Source organism: Phacochoerus africanus, chromosome 13, assembly GCF_016906955.1.
Source record: "Phacochoerus africanus isolate WHEZ1 chromosome 13, ROS_Pafr_v1, whole genome shotgun sequence".
Taxonomy (NCBI): Eukaryota; Metazoa; Chordata; class Mammalia; order Artiodactyla; family Suidae; genus Phacochoerus; species Phacochoerus africanus.
Window position 1 is genome coordinate 32621020 of NC_062556.1, and position 17685 is coordinate 32638704.

General features: G+C 35.9%; 1 protein-coding gene across 2 annotated transcripts in view; it reads right to left on the reverse strand.

Annotated features, from left to right (window-relative positions):
• The window catches only part of DIAPH3 (diaphanous related formin 3), a 503501-nt gene that overhangs the window by 204547 nt on the left and 281269 nt on the right, over positions 1–17685 (reverse strand). For both annotated transcript variants that reach the window (XM_047756273.1, XM_047756272.1), the window contains one exon: positions 12994–13233. In XM_047756273.1, coding sequence (XP_047612229.1) covers positions 12994–13233 — 240 coding nt within the window. The remainder of the gene's footprint in view (positions 1–12993; positions 13234–17685) is intronic.

The window sequence follows — 17685 nt, forward strand, 5'->3', positions numbered from 1 at the left end:
GGAGCTTAATGGCCAGCAACTGCTAGGATTAATTATGTTATCAAGAAATCTCTATGATCCCACAATGAGCAACTGGATCAATCTTGATCTTTATTCATGAGCAAGAAGAATTCAGAATTAGAATAGTTTATAGCATCTACCAATTTAATGAATGTTAAGGATGCAGGTCAAACACAGATCCAAGTATTCAGAGACAATCATAAAGCTAAACACTCATTTATGGAAGAGGGTTCTATCCTGGCAGTAACTATGGAAAACATCAACTGAATAGCAACTCACATTCTGGTAATTGTGTAATATTTAAAAATAGACTTAGTGTTGGAGTTCCTGTCATGGCACACTGGAGACGAATCCAACTAGGAACCATGAGGTTGCGGGTTCAATACCTGGCCTCCCTCAATGGGTTAAGGATCTGGCATTACCGTGAACTGTGGTATAGGTCACAGATGGGACCCAGATCTGGCGTTGCTATGGCTGTGGCATAGGCTGATGGCAACAACTCCAAATAGACCCCTAGTCTGGAAATCTCCACATGCCGTGGGTGTGACCTTAAAAAGACAAAAAGACAAAAAGCAAAAAACAAAAAATCACTTAGTGAATAATAAATAGTGAATAATAAATAATAAACTGAATAATACATAGAAGTAAAAGTCTCCCAACCCTCCAAAAATCTGCATTTAACAATTATGACACTTAAAAAAACTCAATTTCCTAAATAAATAAATTTCAAAAAATCACCCAATAAAAGATAAGAGGTTAAGAAACACAGAGTGACCATTTGCTGATAATGCATACTATATATTTATAAACTACTGTCTAACTCTAAACTCCAAGACAGAGATTCTTCACTTATTTCCTAAATTATCAGGAAAAAACTTCACCATGCTGGCAAGGTATTCTTCCTGCTTCAGTTACTCTCTTCTCTTCCTTCCTTCCTCCAAATCACTTGAAAAACAAAACAAAACTCAAGAAACAAAAACCAACCAACCAACCAATCAACAAAAAAACCCTTCCAGAAAGCATATGGAAATGTATGAAAGCACAACAAAAATATATTTATCAAAGTCTTTATTTACTTACTCAATTTTTTTTCACTTTTTGATAAACGTTGACAATGAAAGGGCATACTCTATTCCTACTAGTTATTCACACAGATAATCAGCGATTGAGCTGGAACAAGCAAAGCTTGAAAGATGGTGCTAATTTTGCTAAAGAGAAGGAACAACTCGAGCATACTCTGTAGTGCTAACTCTTGGAAAGAAAGTGAAGCTAAAATATTTGCTTTAAAAATCTATTCTTAAGTTTTAAAAAATATGCTTTATTTAAATTTTCACCGACATTGCTTGACAGGATTCGTTTTGTATCACTGTCAAGAGATTTATCTTACTGATGAGGAATCATCACTGTTAAGGAGAATTTCTTATTTATATATTGTTTCTTTAAGGTACATTTAATGTGGCATAGATGTCAAATAAACAAAAAGATGGATGGAGTTTCTTCAACTGCTTTGTTCATTCCAGACAAAATAATGTTAAAAGCAGATCCTGTAATAAATCATGTCCTAGTTGTCAGTCTAGAGTAGAACCCCAGCTACAATGCAAGGTTTTGGAATATTTTTTAAGGTATTCAGTAAAATTTGGATGACATCTAAAGAATATTCCATTGTTTTAGTCACAAGGCAGAAAATTCCTAAAACAAAAACTAAGTATCTTCCTGGAGATTTTCAGAATCCAAAGAACTAGAACTCCTTACGCTTTGAATAATGTAACTTTTATCTTACAAACATTCTCAAATGAATAACTCTTCTCTATTATTATATTCTTATACTCTAATTATGTTATCAAGACAGCAGACTCTGTAAATGTTGTAGACATTGCTGATACCAGAAAAATGACAAAATTACAAGAGTTTGCAATAGCTCCATGAACATTCTAGAAGAACTTACATTGTGAACAGTATTAACTGCTGAGGACAAAACCAGCCCATCTTATTTGTGTGGCACTTACTAGGACACAGGGACCAGCCAATAATATAATTCCTCGTAAGTGCTTAAAAAACACAACAGCCCTATGAGGAAGGAACTGAGGGAAAAAAGATTTGGAACCTCATGCAGCATACCTCAGACTACACAGCTACCATCCAGCAGAGCCAAGATGTGAACCCATATCTGCGTTAATTCAAAGCTCTTAACCACTATAAAATACAGTTCTTCTAAAAAAAAAATCTTTATTTAATCCAGATTATTTATTATATAACAAAAGAAACAAAATTCTCAAAGCCACAGTGGATAAAAATGGTACTGAGACAACAAAAGAGTGTTCATTAATACAATTTAAAATACTGAAGCCCTATAACCTGCTAATTCTAGCTGGGAAGCCTCTAAAAACAGACATCTCTACCCTGAGGTCATTTCTAGTTCTAAAAGCATGACATTCTTTTTGTTGTTTTTGCTATAAAAAATTAATAAAATGCCACCTGAATCTTACCACTCAAAGGCTTTCTATATTGCTAATAGATCAGTGCTAATAATGTTAATATTGCTAATAGATTACATTACATGAATATTTTTGAATGCAACTACAAAGTTTCATCATTAACGAGTTAACCAAGTATATTTACTAACATCATATTCTACCTTAAAATGCTTTGTTGTTATGTTTGAAACATCTCTAATATAATGTATCCGCATGAAAGTAGTTATGTGGGCATTACCATTGTGGCTCCATGATAATGAAACCAACTAGTATCCATGAGGACATAAATTTGATCCCTGGCCCTGCTCAGTGGGTTAAGAATCTGGCATTGCCATGAGCTGTGGTGCAGGTCACAGATGAGGCTAACATCCTGCATTGCTGTGGCTATAGTGTAGGCCAGAAGCTACAGGTCCAATTTGACCCTGAGCCTAGGAAACTCCACATGCCGCAGGCTTGGTCCTAAAAAGACAAAAAAAAAAAAAGTGGATGTGTGAATATGAACTGCCAAAGAATATATCATTTTTGTTCAGATATGAAGCTTAAAAAATCAACATGTAGGTTCAACTTCACTAGTGAAGATAACTACAACTATAAACACTATTTTCTGATATATATATATATAAATACACTTTTAAAAAAATAATCACTGTGCTGATTAAATTTTTCAAAAATACTGTAATCTATCTGAAATGGATGAAAATTTAAAATCTTAACATAAATTAAACAAGACACAGCACCATCTATGTCACTGCCATAACCATTAATATTACAATAAAATTTTCATAAAAATTTTCTTTTTTTGTTTTCTCTTTTTCTTTTTTAGGGATGCCCCTGTGGCATATGAAGTTCCCAACCTAGGGGTCAAATAGGAACTGCAGCTGCTGGCCTAAGCCACACCCAGGCTACACACCAGATCTGAGATGGGTCTGTGGCCAAACCACAGTTCACTGCAACACGGGATCCTTAAGCCACTGAGCAATTCCAGGGATTGAACCCACATCCTCATAGATAATAGTCAGGTTCTTTACCACTGAGTCACAACAGGAACTCCAAAATTTCATAATAATTTTAAAGATAGGTAGAGATAAACTGACATTAGGTAAAATATATATTAAATTTGTGGCCTTCACATATAAAAACAACCTATAATTTTTGTAGTTTTCATTTTTAAATGATGAGCATTGAAACATTAAATAAGCAGGGAGTTCCCGTCGTGGCGCAGTGGTTAACGAATCTTACTAGGAACCATGAGGTTGTGGGTTCGATCCCTGCCCTTGCTCAGTGGGTTAACGATCCAGCTTTGCCCTGAGCTGTGATGTAGGTTGCAGACGCGGCACGGATCCAGTGTTGCTGTGGCCCTGGTGTACGCCAGCGGCTTCAGCTCCGATTAGACCCCTAGCCTGGGAACTTCCATATGCCGCGGGAGCGGCCCAAGAAATGGCAAAAAGACAAAAAAAAAAGAAAAAAAATTAAATAAGCAAGAAAATGCTTTAAATAACATCAACTTCTATAAAATATACTAGTTTCTACCACATCCCCACAGACACACATTCTCTGAATTATATTTTGAACACATTTCTCTTGGATTTTAGTGAGCAAAGACACTGCAACATGAAAAGCATTTTTGCATTTTAGTAAAATTTTACCTTATTGCAGGTTATCTACTGTATTGTTCAATGTTCTGTTTATACTACTCCCTTATTTCACAAGATAGTTAAAATAGTTCAGTCTGCTTTAGTTAATACAAGCAGACTAAGTAAATTAATTTTAAATTAAATGGATTTTATTCTCTATTTTTTAAATTAACAGACTTTATATTTTAGAGCAGTTTTAGCTTTAAGACAAATTAAGCAGAAAATACAGTTCCCATATTTATGTGCCAATATTGATGATAAGGATACATTAACTAAGAACCACAGTTTACACTAGAGTCCATTTTGTGTTCTATAGTTGTACGGGATTTGACAAATGCATAATGACAAGTATTTACCATTACAGTGTCATACAGAATAGTTCCACCATCCTAAAAAATGCCCTGTCCTCCAACTATTCATTTCTTCCGTCTTCCCCCTCTCCCACAACCCTCAGCAACCATGATCTTTTACTATCATGTTTCTTTTCCAGAGTGCCATACAGTTGGAATCAAGATTATGTAGCCTTTTCAGATTGGCTTCTTTCACTTAGTATTATGTGTTCCTCATAATACATTCCTTTTCTTGGCTTGAGATTATTTCTTTTCATCACTAATTTGATAGTCTATTGCATGACTGTTTCAGTGGATTTATACATTCACCTATTGAAGGACTTCTCAAAATGCTTCCAAATCTTGGCAACTATGAATATAGTTGCTACAAACATTAGTATGCAGGTTTTTTACTCCTTTGGCTAGAACAGGAATGTGATTACTGAATCCTATTTAAATCTATGTTTATCTTTGTAACTGTCAAGCAGTCTTCCAAAGAGGATGTATCATTTTGCATTTCCTTCAGCAATGAATGAGAGTTCCTGTTGCACCACATCCTCAGCAGCATTTGGTGTTGTCAGTGTTTAGGATTTTAGCCATTCTAATGGTGTCTTTCACAGAGCAGAAGTTTTGAATTTTAATGGAGTCCAACTTAACAATATCCAGTTTTCCCAGCACCAGTTTATTTAAAAAGTTATTCTTTCTCCATTAAATTACCTTTGCTTCTTTGTCAAGAATCAGTTGACTACACCTGTGTGGGTCTATTTCTGGGTTCTCTGTTATGTTTCATTGACCACCTTCTTTCCTCTCTAATATTAAAGTTTCAATTACTGTACTTTTATAGTAAGTCTTAAAGTCAGTCTTATCTCCTCCTTCTCTTTCTTTTTCAGTATTGTATTGAGTATGCTAAGCCTTTTACATATCCATATAAACTTCAGAATCAGTGTGTCAATATCCACAAAATCACCTGCTGACATTTTGATTGAAATTGCATTGGCTCTGTAGATATTGTTGGGAAGAAATAAAGTTGGGAAGAACTGACACCTTAAGAATATTGAATATTCCTTTCCATGAACATGAGATATCTATTTATTAGATCTTTAAGTCCTTTCATCAAAGTTTTATCATTTTCCTCAAATATTGTATATATTTTGGTAGATAATACCTAAATAGTTTTTGGTGCTAAAGTAAATGATATTCTGCTTTTAATTTCAATGTCCGATTTTTCACTGCTTACATTAAAAAAAGTAGTCAACATTTAAGTGTCAATCTTATATCCAGAAACTTTGTTCTAATTATTAGGTCCAGGAAGTGTTTTTCTTTCCCCACCCCCACCCCCTTTTTGTCAATTTTTGGGGATTTTCAACACAGGCATTCATTTTACTTATGATAAAAGATAATTTTATTTATTCTTTCTCAATCCATACACCTCTTTTTGTCTTTTGTCCTTTTAGGGCCGCACATGCGGCATATGGAGGTTCCCAGGCTAGGGAATCTAATCAGATCTGTTGCTGCCTGCCTGCGCCAGAGCCACAGCAACACCAGATCCGAGCCACATCTGTGATGTACACCACAGCTCATGGCAATGCCTTAACCCACAAAGCGAGGCCAGGGATCGAACCCGCAACCTCATGGTTCCTAGTCGGATTCATTTCCGCTGAGCCAAGATGGGAACTCCTCTGTACACTTTCATATCCTTTTTTTATCTTGTTGCTTTAAGCCTGGACCTTTGGTACAATGCTAAATGCAAATGATGAGAAGGAATATCCTTTCCTTGTTCCTGATCTAAAAATATTTAGCTTCTTATCATTAAATATGATGCTATCTGTAGTTTTTGTAGAGGTTCGTTACCAGCTTGAGGAAGTTCTCTATTTCTAGTTTGTTGGAAGTTTTTGTCATGAATAGGTACTGGAGTTGATTAGATGCCTTTTCTGCATATGTTGATACTGTCAAATGATTTTTCTTCTTTAGAGACTGTTGATATAATAGATGCATTAACTCCTTCTCAGCTTTTCATACCTGGAATACATCCCTCTTGGTCATACTACATAATTCTTTTTATATAATGTTTATTTGATTTATAATATTTTGTTGAGGATTTTAATATCTATTTTCATAAGATATATTGATCTGTTATTTTCCTTTCTTGTGATGTCTTTGTGTGGTTTTGGTGTGCACCCATTTAATCATCAGACTCTTCCCTGCCACCTAAGAATACATGTTCACAACGGGGTCTCTTGTTTAGTTTTTGACTTTCATGTATAAAATATGCAAAAACAGGAGACTATATTAAACCAGAGACTGTTGGTAAGATTCGTGTTGGGTGCTACCTTTGATGAGTAGTAGCTATCAGTAAGCACAGTGTTAAGGAAGATTCTGAGGCTGTCTGTCTGGGGGAAAGGAAGTTTGACAGATTGGCAATGCTTGTTTTGGGAGTGGTAAGATGACAGCACATAAGCAGTTCATTTGCTGCTAATATTTAAAGCCTATAATTTTTATAATTGTTTAAAGAATAATTCTAATTTTCAATGTTTAATAGAAACTGAAAAAAACAAAGGTAATGTGAATAAAATTTATCAAAAACACTACTTAGTAAAGTTAATTAAATATTTCTTGGAAAATGCTAGAGATTAATTGTAAAAATGAATGAATCGAAGAGGGTTAAGGATTCTAAATAGTTTCACATTGCTTTGGAAGTCAGTATTTTTCAGTGATTTAATTGGCTGGATGTAAAATAAGAAAGGCATTTGTTATCTGCAAGTCTTTGGCCAAAAACTGCTTTAATTTCAAAGGATGCCAAAACTTACTTGTATGGTTTTCCACTCTGATAACGAATAAAAATCCCTCTAAAATCCTTCTAAGATGCTAAATACAGATGGAACAATGGATTTGTTTGGCAGAAGTCGCTCTTAAAAATAACTTCACAGAGTAAAGGAAAAGGTGATATATAAGAATCAAAATTTCACAGAAAATATTCACAGCAGTAATCTGTGTGATTGTGACAGATAATGCAAAATATAAACTGCATTTGCCTTCTGCTTCTCGTAATCACTGAAACTCTACCTTCCAAGGTCAATTCCTCCAAACAAACTCAGGGCACTGGACTATTTCAGTTCTACCATGTGCCTGAGATTCATACTCCTTTCATTCCTTCTCTTCACTTTCAGAATAGTGCCCAGCATGGCACAAAAGAAAAGCAGCAGTTTAGGGAAATGTTTTCTACCTCTCATCCTTAAGTGAGGAAGTAGAGCTGTTTCTTTTTTCTTTTTTTCTTTTTTTTTTGTCTTTTTGCCATTTCTTGGGCCGCTCCCGCGGCATATGGAAGTTCCCAGGCTAGGGGTCTAATCGGAGCTGAAGCCGCTGGCGTACACCAGGGCCACAGCAACACTGGATCCGAGCCGCGTCTGCAGCCTACATCACAGCTCAGGGCAAAGCTGGATCGTTAACCCACTGAGCAAGGGCAGGGATCGAACCCGCAACCTCATGGTTCCTAGTAGGATTCGTTAACCACTGGCCACGACGGGAACTCCAGTAGAGCTATTTCTTTTTTGAATTTTGTTCTGTGTTGGTTAGGTTTTGATTTTTTGTATTTGTTGGTTGGTTGCTTCCAGGCCACCAATCAGGGATCTTTCATTCTGGGCTAAGTAGGGCAGAAGACAGAGAAAGTGATTCTCAGTTCAGTTTGTGCATTTAAATCACCTGAGGCAGTTTTTAAAAAAATGCCACTAATACGGATCCACATCCAGTTGTGCTGAAGTAGTTGATCTGATGTGGGGCTGATGCATCAGTATTTTTCTGAAGGCACTGAGGGTTGAGAATGTCCCAGAAGAAGAGTTGCTCACAATTTCAAGTGATCACTTTCTAGAGTTAGTGAAGGCATTAACAAATATGCAAATTAAACATTTGCTCTAAAAATCTTCCCCATCACTGCACTGGTGAAGTTATTCTACTTTTGGTTAGTCTGTGCTTGTAAAAGAAATATACAGACCAGATAAAAATTGCACACAATAGAAATAGAGAACATAAAACTCAGTCTGGCCCACTACCACTGCCTTCAACACCTAACTCCCACACCTCCGGTCCCATTACTATGTAACCTTTGATAACTTCACATTTGAGATGAACTCACTGCATATTCCACTGCTGCTAAGAATGAAAGATTTTCCTCAGTGATAATATGGATAAATTTTAGAGGAATCAATACTGACTTTTCCTGTAAACCCCCCCACGCCCCCGCCAAATAACAGCATGAACTGGTAGAAATTAGTTATTATAGTTGGTAAGCTCTTCCAAAATTTATATTTACTTTCCCAATACAGGTAGTCTATTTAATTACCTAGAACAGAGAGCTACATTTTAAAGCTCTATCATCCAATTGTACTGATTGGGATAATCTGTCATTCAGAAATCACACATCTCAGTAGACATTAGTTAGTATTGTTAAACCCATACTATAGCCACTGTGTGCAGATTGATAACATCTGCCTTTTAAATAACCAGTTAAAATCATTTCATATATTTAATACAATGTTAAACATTGATGGCTGAATCAACTCATTTCTTTGCTAGAATGCTGATCTACTTGGACCTGCTTAGAGAGAGGTTCTCTAAAATTACTAATTCAACACCAAACCACATACAAATTTTTCTGGGTGGGCATTTTGGTCAGGCAAGAACCTACCATTTGCTGAATGGATTTCTAAGGATACTAATTTGCATTTAATCAAGAGCAGGTCCTGAAAAAAGAATGAAATCTCCAGTTGCTTATTGTCCAAATTTATCTAAAGTCTAGTAATACCTTTGGAGGATGTTATGAATGGTAAACAGTGTGTCCATTCTTATACAGCGTCTGAGGTTTATCCTTTTAAAAAGCCAAGCCATCACAAGGTAAGGTATTTATACTATACTGACTAAATTAAAGATGGCATCACCGTAACTGAAAAGTACATATGTATCCTACTATGAGGGTTCTCTTGGAAAGTGACCCCCTAAGAGGCTCTGAATACATATTCATAGAGGAAGGGGAGGGGGAGAGCGAGGAGGCAGAGATGGCTCCAAAACAAAGATCCTCATGAAACTGATCTTCCATTTACTGTTTAAAAGAACACTGCTCAAAATCATATTTTCCCCTTATAATGATACACTACAAAATTTCTTGAGAAGCTCAGCTTTGGCTAGTAAGAGAAACCACAATTTTTAGCTCACGAAAAGTTTCACTACTATGTTTTGTATGTCACTTTTACCATCAGAAAGCCTCAAGCCTACACATCTACTTTAATTTTTATTTATATCTTAATATATTCTAGTTTATAGTTACTTTATAACTCATATTTTACTTTTATGTTTATTTATCATAGGCCATATCAAGCCTTTGGGTAAAAGATAGTACAATCTTTTCAATCTGAACTCAGTTATTATAGTTGTCATCTCAGTTACGAATGTAAATAAAGATATACTATAGCCCCTAAAATGAAACTACAATGCACACAGAATTCAGGATTCAAGTAGTTATTTCTAAACAATGTAAAGTTAACAATTCACTATGAATTTTCACATACTGTTCATACTTTAGCTCAATTTATAAAGGCCATTTAAAAATAAAGATTTTGGATATGGAATACTAAATGTCATATAATTACCTAGCATGTTTGAATAGATTAAAATATTACCCTGTCTTTCTACTGTCAAATCAACATGGAATTCCTTGTGGGAGGGCTTATCATCAAACCAAATGCTTTATACTCAGTGTGAAAATTCAATCACAATTGTCAAAGATCAAGCTGCTACTTCTGATAACAAACATGATGAGATATCATCTTGTTCAATATATGCTTTCAACTTGACATGTAGGCTAATAAAAAAATATGAAGTTGTAGTATTTATTTTGTTTCTTGTACAACAGAAAGCTCCTAACAAAGACAATCAAAATTTCTACTATCGTTAACTGAAAATATAGTCAACTCTATTATCTGGAGACAGAGTAACTGGTTTGTAGCTTGACTATAGTAAAATAATAGCAGCATGCATTGTATTTGTAAAAGATCTTCAATCACTATGCATCAGCAATTGTTTATCAATGAGAGGATATCTATTTTCAACTACATAATAACATTGTCTCTACACAACATTATATGTATTTCATTGTGTCTAATGCACTGCCATTCATTCAACAGCTATTTATTTGAGAATTTACTATGTACCAAGTACTGCATTAGGCCATTCTACCTCACTAATCAGATTCAATCTCTTGTCTACACCTGTCTTTCAAGGAAGTTGGAAGGGGTGACAATGTGGTCAACCTTTTGTGATGACCACAAAAAAACCTTTAGTCGTAGTTTTGAGATGCAAAATCTCAAGAGGAACAGACACTTAGCACTATGAAACAAACACCTGTAGATTTGTATGTGTGGACATAACGTCTCCCCCACCTCTCTCCTAACTCGGTTTTTCTTCCTTTGCCTTCCTTCTCAGGGAGAGCTGAACCTGGCAGTCCTGCTTGCTTCCTTGTCCTTCAGCCTCCAAGTCCATAACTCCACGCCCTAGATGCTCCTTAAATATATACACTTCCCTCTGTCACCTCTCCCTTTCTACCACTTTGCCACTACCTTAGCTCGGATTTCCATCATCTCAAAAGCACAGTGACCATAATGGGGCCACAAATATTTGCTAAAATTGTTGAATGTGTCAACTTCAATCATACACCTTTTAAGACACTGAGGTAAACTAGGGGAAGGAAACACTGAAATCAGCATGAATTCATTTCTCTTTTGAGCAACTACTTCAAACATGTCAGTGGCAAGGAATTATCTTTGACCTCTCCCTCTTTTCCTTAACCATCCCCATTTATCTACTCAGCTCCATTTCCTCTGGCACCCTCACAGGTCACATGCCATATACCAGCCAGTTTACCTTTCTTACACACTGCCATTAGAATTATCTTCCTAGAAGATATATGATAACATCACTTGACTTATAGAACTAACATGTCACCATAAAACTTTCACAAGGCATGACATTTGTAATCTTCACCATCGAGACCAATTACTATCTCATTTCCATTTTCTGCACTCCTCTCGCATCCAGGCTCCAGCTTTAACAGGTCAGGCACCCAGTGTACTCATAAGTGCCATGTTATAACCCTTTATTTGAACTGGTGACTCTTGCTTAGAATGCCTTTTCCTCTCAGGAGATCATACTTCCAGATCCAGCTCAAATTCCTGTTCCTCTCTGAATGCGTTATAGCCCTCCCTTTGCCAAACTGGCCTCTCTTAACTCTCTGACATAACGTTTTGTCTATAGCTCCATTAAACACTTTAATCATAATTAATGGCTTACATGTGAAAATATGAGTCCCATGTATCCCAGGTAAATATTAATAACATGCATTAAATGAGATGATTGGGTCAAGTGTTTGGCACAGGAGTAGACATTCTATAAATGTGAAGTCGTTAATACACAGCCTTACTTATGTATTTCATAATACATAGCATCAAGGGTAAATAGCATTGCCCTTGCTAGGGATCGTAACTGAACACAGCAGGCTAAGAAAACAAGGAGAAAAAGATGGAGATGAGAGAGGGGTAAAGCTCACAAGGCACTGATACACTGGAAGGCACAAGCCAGGGAAATCGTGTAAGAAAGCCATGAAAGTACCAAGAGATTAACTATTCAGCAAACCCATGGCTAAAGCTGAACTTGTTTCTCACCTTCCCAATCTAACTGGCAATAACAATAATCAAATTCCTTAATCAGGGAATGTAGGTGTTACCAGGTCAAGAATAAGAGAAAGCTTTTCTTGTGATGTGTAACTCAGAAGAATTTGTTGTAAGGAGATCAATAAAGCACGATTACTATCGCCCACTTTTTAAAACAGACTTCTGTTATATAAAACACTGAATATGTTTGCTGTAGGAAAATTTAACCTGTGGAAGAACCTGGAAGAAAATAAAATCTCTAAACTTACTCAATTTTCTTCTCTAAAATTATATTTAGATAGAAACATTTCAAAACTATTAGTGACATCTGAGATATGTCTATTCCTAATATAATAATTTCCCCTTTATATAAAGCAGTCTCACTTTTCTCTCCCTTTAATGAGCTTTCAAAAAAAGAAAACTGCAAAGAAATATTTAAACAGTTAAAGGTAAAAACTTTAGTGGTAATCCCAAGAAATTCCGAATATATATACTGTCATATGAAGGTATTTAAACTGAAAGAATATTAGGTTTAAATAATATTTTGATGTTCCATTTCATCAGTCTGAGAAAGCATAGGTTTATGACATAATTTTGTAATTCAACAAAACCTTTCATTTGAATTTGCAGAGCAGAGAAAATTAATACTTGGATTTAGTTCAGGGGGTGAATAAGTTAGCTCAGTTCACCCTGGGTTTGGGTTGATGGTTCAGTTCAAGTTCTTGACAACAAGCACATCAAAATTTAAAAAAAAAAAAAAAGAAAAAAAAAGAAAAAAAAACCCTCAAATAATATAATCAAGGATGACATTTAAGAATAAGTGTTCAGGCAAACATGTGTTTGAAAAAAACAACAAACTCACTTTACAGAGAGAGCTAAGGTTAAATCCGAAGGTTTGAGCATTCCGGGAGCCAGCATTCATGTAGTTTCCCATTAGCAGCACAAGTTCCAGCAACTTGCTAAAGCTCCTGCTCTTCTTTATCTCTTCGCAGGCAGTACTGACAGCCATGATGTCAGGTTTGATGTTGTTCACCTGCTCTTCAAACTGAAGCTTAAAGAGAATAGCACTGAGCCGTGGCCGTAGTCTCTTCACATTGCTCATCTGATTGAAAAGAAAATAGCAGATTCCCTTTAAAATGCATGCTATACTTTAGGGCTGTGCGGTTGCAAGTAATCTGGGACGATTTATTGGTATGACAGCACTGAAGAAGCAATATGTCCCCTAAAACTGATAGCAGGAAGAGAGAAAAGCCCTGCATGTTTCTGTGAGGGATCCAGACTCATCCATCAAAGAAGAAATTAACAATTTAGATGCTCGATGAAAAGGAAGCTTTTGTTCAATGACAACATTTAAGTAATAAAGTACATATATTTTTGTAAAAAAAAAAACAACTAAAAATTTAAAAGGTAACAGGATACAGAAGCAGTGACATTACAAAGCATTCATAGCACTGCTTTAATTTTTGTTTGGTACTGGAATTTGCTGGGTTATGTTTAAAACATATTCAGAAAGGTCTGAAGAGGGTTTGTTTTCTTCAAATAGCAACTGCTGTCCACCGGAGCCCTGCTGACTAACAGTGTGTGTTAGATAGAGGGAGAGTAAATAGGTCCCAATTTGTGCTAAATTGACTTTCTTCAGAAACACAGGACAGCGGAATGACTCCTGACACATGCTAAATTAGCAGAGTCAGAGTTAGGAAACACGGGCAGAACAGGAGACAGAAGTGGTGCAAAGACACAGGTTTACCACATGCCAACATTTAACTCTGTTTTGGACTCTGGGTTGCCTTGTTGGGTGTGTAAGGGGTTGAGAGTGTCAAAACGAACAAAAGGACTAGGGGGTTAGCAAGTTCTTGCCTTAACTTGATCCGCAAACCACATCCTAGCATCACATGTGAGGTGAAGAGCCTAAAGGCTGGAGGCCTACTGCATGTTAAGTTATATAGAAATTCCTTGACCAAATGTATTAGGAATTTGAGACTTAGATGGGGCAGCAGCAGTAAAACTGGTGAACTTCAACAATGATTATAAACATCAAAAGCACTTTGAGGCAAGATCAGGGAAAAAATAGTAACAAACATATAGTATTAAAACAGGTAATAGTTCTAATGAAATATACCACACAAAAGCCTGGACTTCTTAGGGTTCAATAGGATACTATAGACATTGTTTTAATGACCTAACAACATAACCCAGATTACTCACATAACAAAATCTGAGCAATAAAGAACTTTTAGGACATACCTCTGAGAGAATATCTACAGATGGACTAAATTCTTAAATGACTAAAAAATTTCCCAGCCAATAACACAAATATCTAACTTACATACAGTATTCTTCCCAGCCACTTGACATGTTAAATATTTGTGTGAACACAACCAAGATTCAAAAAGCTCAGAAACCCCTTCTATGCACAGAAACCATATTCAATATTTTGTGATAACCTATATAAAATAGAAAAGAATCTGAAGCAGTATACCTGAAACTAATACCATGTTGTAAATCAATCACAGCTAGATAAAATTTAAAAAATAAATTTTTAAAAAGAAACAAACTTAACAGTCTACTCTACAAAATGTTTTAAGAAATGTCTTAAAATTCCCTGAATTAAAGGAATGTCTTGAAATTCCCGCCCAGAGAAAATATTTTTTTTCGTAATAAAGAGTAAAGAAACTGTAAATTCAAAAATCACATTTTTTAAAGGTACAAAGAAACATCACTAATAATACTTTTACAGAATAAATTTCTGAATATAAAAATTTTAGACAAAGTAAGACACTGTCAGAATACCAATTCTTAGTGGGTATGAATCATGCTTTATAACACTGTATATCTAGCACACAAAGCAGAGGTAAGCAGTGATTACTTCTCATAAAGTCATGAATTTCAGGTGTCTTAAAATGCTCCCCAGTGGACTAACTCACGAGGAATTTGTATCCTTACTTAAACATTAAACATGGCAGATATTCAAATTATATTGGACCTATTCTGAAAAATGCTCTTCTACATTTAGTTAATCCTTCAGAATAACAGGTGTATAAGGAAACACTCACATGAGACCACACGGTTATGGCCACTTAGAAGGTGCATGATGAGGAGTTCCCGTTGTGGTGCAGAGGAAACAAATCCGACTAAGAACTATAAGGTTGTGGGTTCAATCCCCGGCCTAGCTCCGATTCAGTGTTGCTGTGAGCTGTGGTGCAGACTGCAGACAGAGCTCGGATCCCATGTTGCTGTGGCTGTGGCGTAGGCCGGAAGGTGTAGCTCCGATTCGATCCCTAGCCTGAAAAGTTCCATATATATGCCACGAGTACAGCCCTAAAAAGTATTTAAAAAAAAAAAAAAAAAGTGCATGATGAGACCCCAGAATCTCTGCTTTCAACCTATACCCTCATTCATGATTGCAAAGTCAGGCATTTGGTACTTTGCAACAAACGAGATTTCTCCAGGACCCATGAAAAATAATACTGCAAAATATTAATTTTAATGTATATTAACATACTACATCATGCACAAAAAAGACTACTTAAATACCTACATTAAACCACCCCAAAGTATGTTAAAGCTTTCCTGCTGACAAGCTAACCATATGTAGCCAGTACAAAGTAATTAATTTTCCTAGAAAAATATAACCTAGATTTGTATGAGTAATGAGTCTACCTAGCACTAGGGACAGGTACTTTGAAAAAAACAGAATAAGTTTATGATGTAATGCAGAACAAAACGGTATGAATTTATGGAAAACCCTGACAAAGCAAAGTAAGGAAAGGTAACCTAAACAGATCTTTGAATACCTTTTTAAATTAGATGTCCTTTTCATATTTTTCTTCCTTCCAAATTTTGAAAAGTTAGTATTTTGGCTAATAAAAAATAAATGCATACTGGGAGTTCTCTTGTGGTGCAGCTGGTTAAGGATCTGGCATTGTCACCACTGTGGCTTGGGTGCTACTGTGGCTCCAGTTGAATCTCTGGCCCGGGAACTTCCACATGCCACACACCTAACCAAAAAAAAAAAATGCAGTTTAGTGAACAAAATTACTGGACTGGATAGGAACTTGAGAGATCACTGAGCTATCTCATGTCTTTACCCCAATATTCAGCCTACCCTGGTCATGTAGGCCAAATGGCAGCACCCTTCTATTAAAAAAACAAAAACGATGACAACAACAACAAAAAACCCTCAGCAAAACTAATGTTCTAAGATCTAAATCTTGTGACCTATGATGATAATACCACAGTTCTTTTTCTTTTGGTCAGGTCGAAGTCTGTTTCTTCAGATGGGATCAAAGAATAAAGGTAAAAAAATGGGAAAATATTTAGACAACAGAAATAAAGCAAAAATAAACCAGTGGGACCTAATCAAACTGAAAAGCTTTTGCATAGCAAAGGAAACCATTAAAAAAAAAAAAAAAAAAGAGAGAGAGAGTGAGCCTACAAAGAGAAAATAGTTCCAAATGATGCAACTGACAAGGGCTTAATCTCTAAAATATACAAACAACTTATACAACTCAACAGCTAAAAAAAGCAACAACCCAATTGAAAAATGGGCAAAAGACCTGAACAGACAATTCTCCAAAGAAGATATACAGATGGCCAGTAAGCACATGAAAAAACTGCTCAACATCACTGATTATTAGAGAAATGCAAATCAAAACTACTATGAGGTTACCACCTGACACCTGTCAGAATGGCCATCACTAACAAGTCCACAAATAACAAATGCTGGAGAGGGTGTGGAGAAAAGGGAACCCTCCTAAACTGTTGGTGGGAATGTCAATTGGTACAACCGCTATGGAAAACAGTATAGAGGTACCTCAGAAAACTAAATATAGAACTACAATATGACCCAGCAATCCCACTCTTGGGCATATAACTGGACAAAACTGTACTTGAAAGAGATACATGCATCTATATGTTCATTGCAGCACTATTCACAATAGCCAACAGATGGAAACAACCTAAATGTCCATCAACAGATGAATGGATTAAGAAGATGTGGTATATATACACAATGGAATACTACTCAGCCATAAAAAAGAACAAAATAATGCCATTTGCAGCAACATGAATGGAACTAGAGACTCTCATACTATGTGAAGTCAAGTCAGAAGGAGAAAGACAAATATCACATGATATCACTTATATCTGGAATCTAATATATGGCACAAATGAACCTTTCCACAGAAAAGAAACTCATGGACTTGGAGAACAGACTTGTGGTTGCCAAGGAGGAGGGGAAGGGAGTGGGATGGACTAGGAGTCTCGGGTTAATAGATGTGAACTACTGCATTTGGAGTGGATAAGCACTGAGATCTTGCTGTATAGCACAGGGAACTATATTCAGTCACTTGCGATGGAACGTGAGAAAAAGAATGTATGTATCTATGTATGGCTGGGTCACTTTGCTGTACAGTATAAATTGACAGAATACTGTAAACCAATTATAATGGAAAAAATAAAAATAATAAAAAGTATTTTTAAAACCCTAAAGAATGTTTCTTCATCATCTCATATATTCGATCAATACTGGACACTGACATTCTTTTTGCTTGTG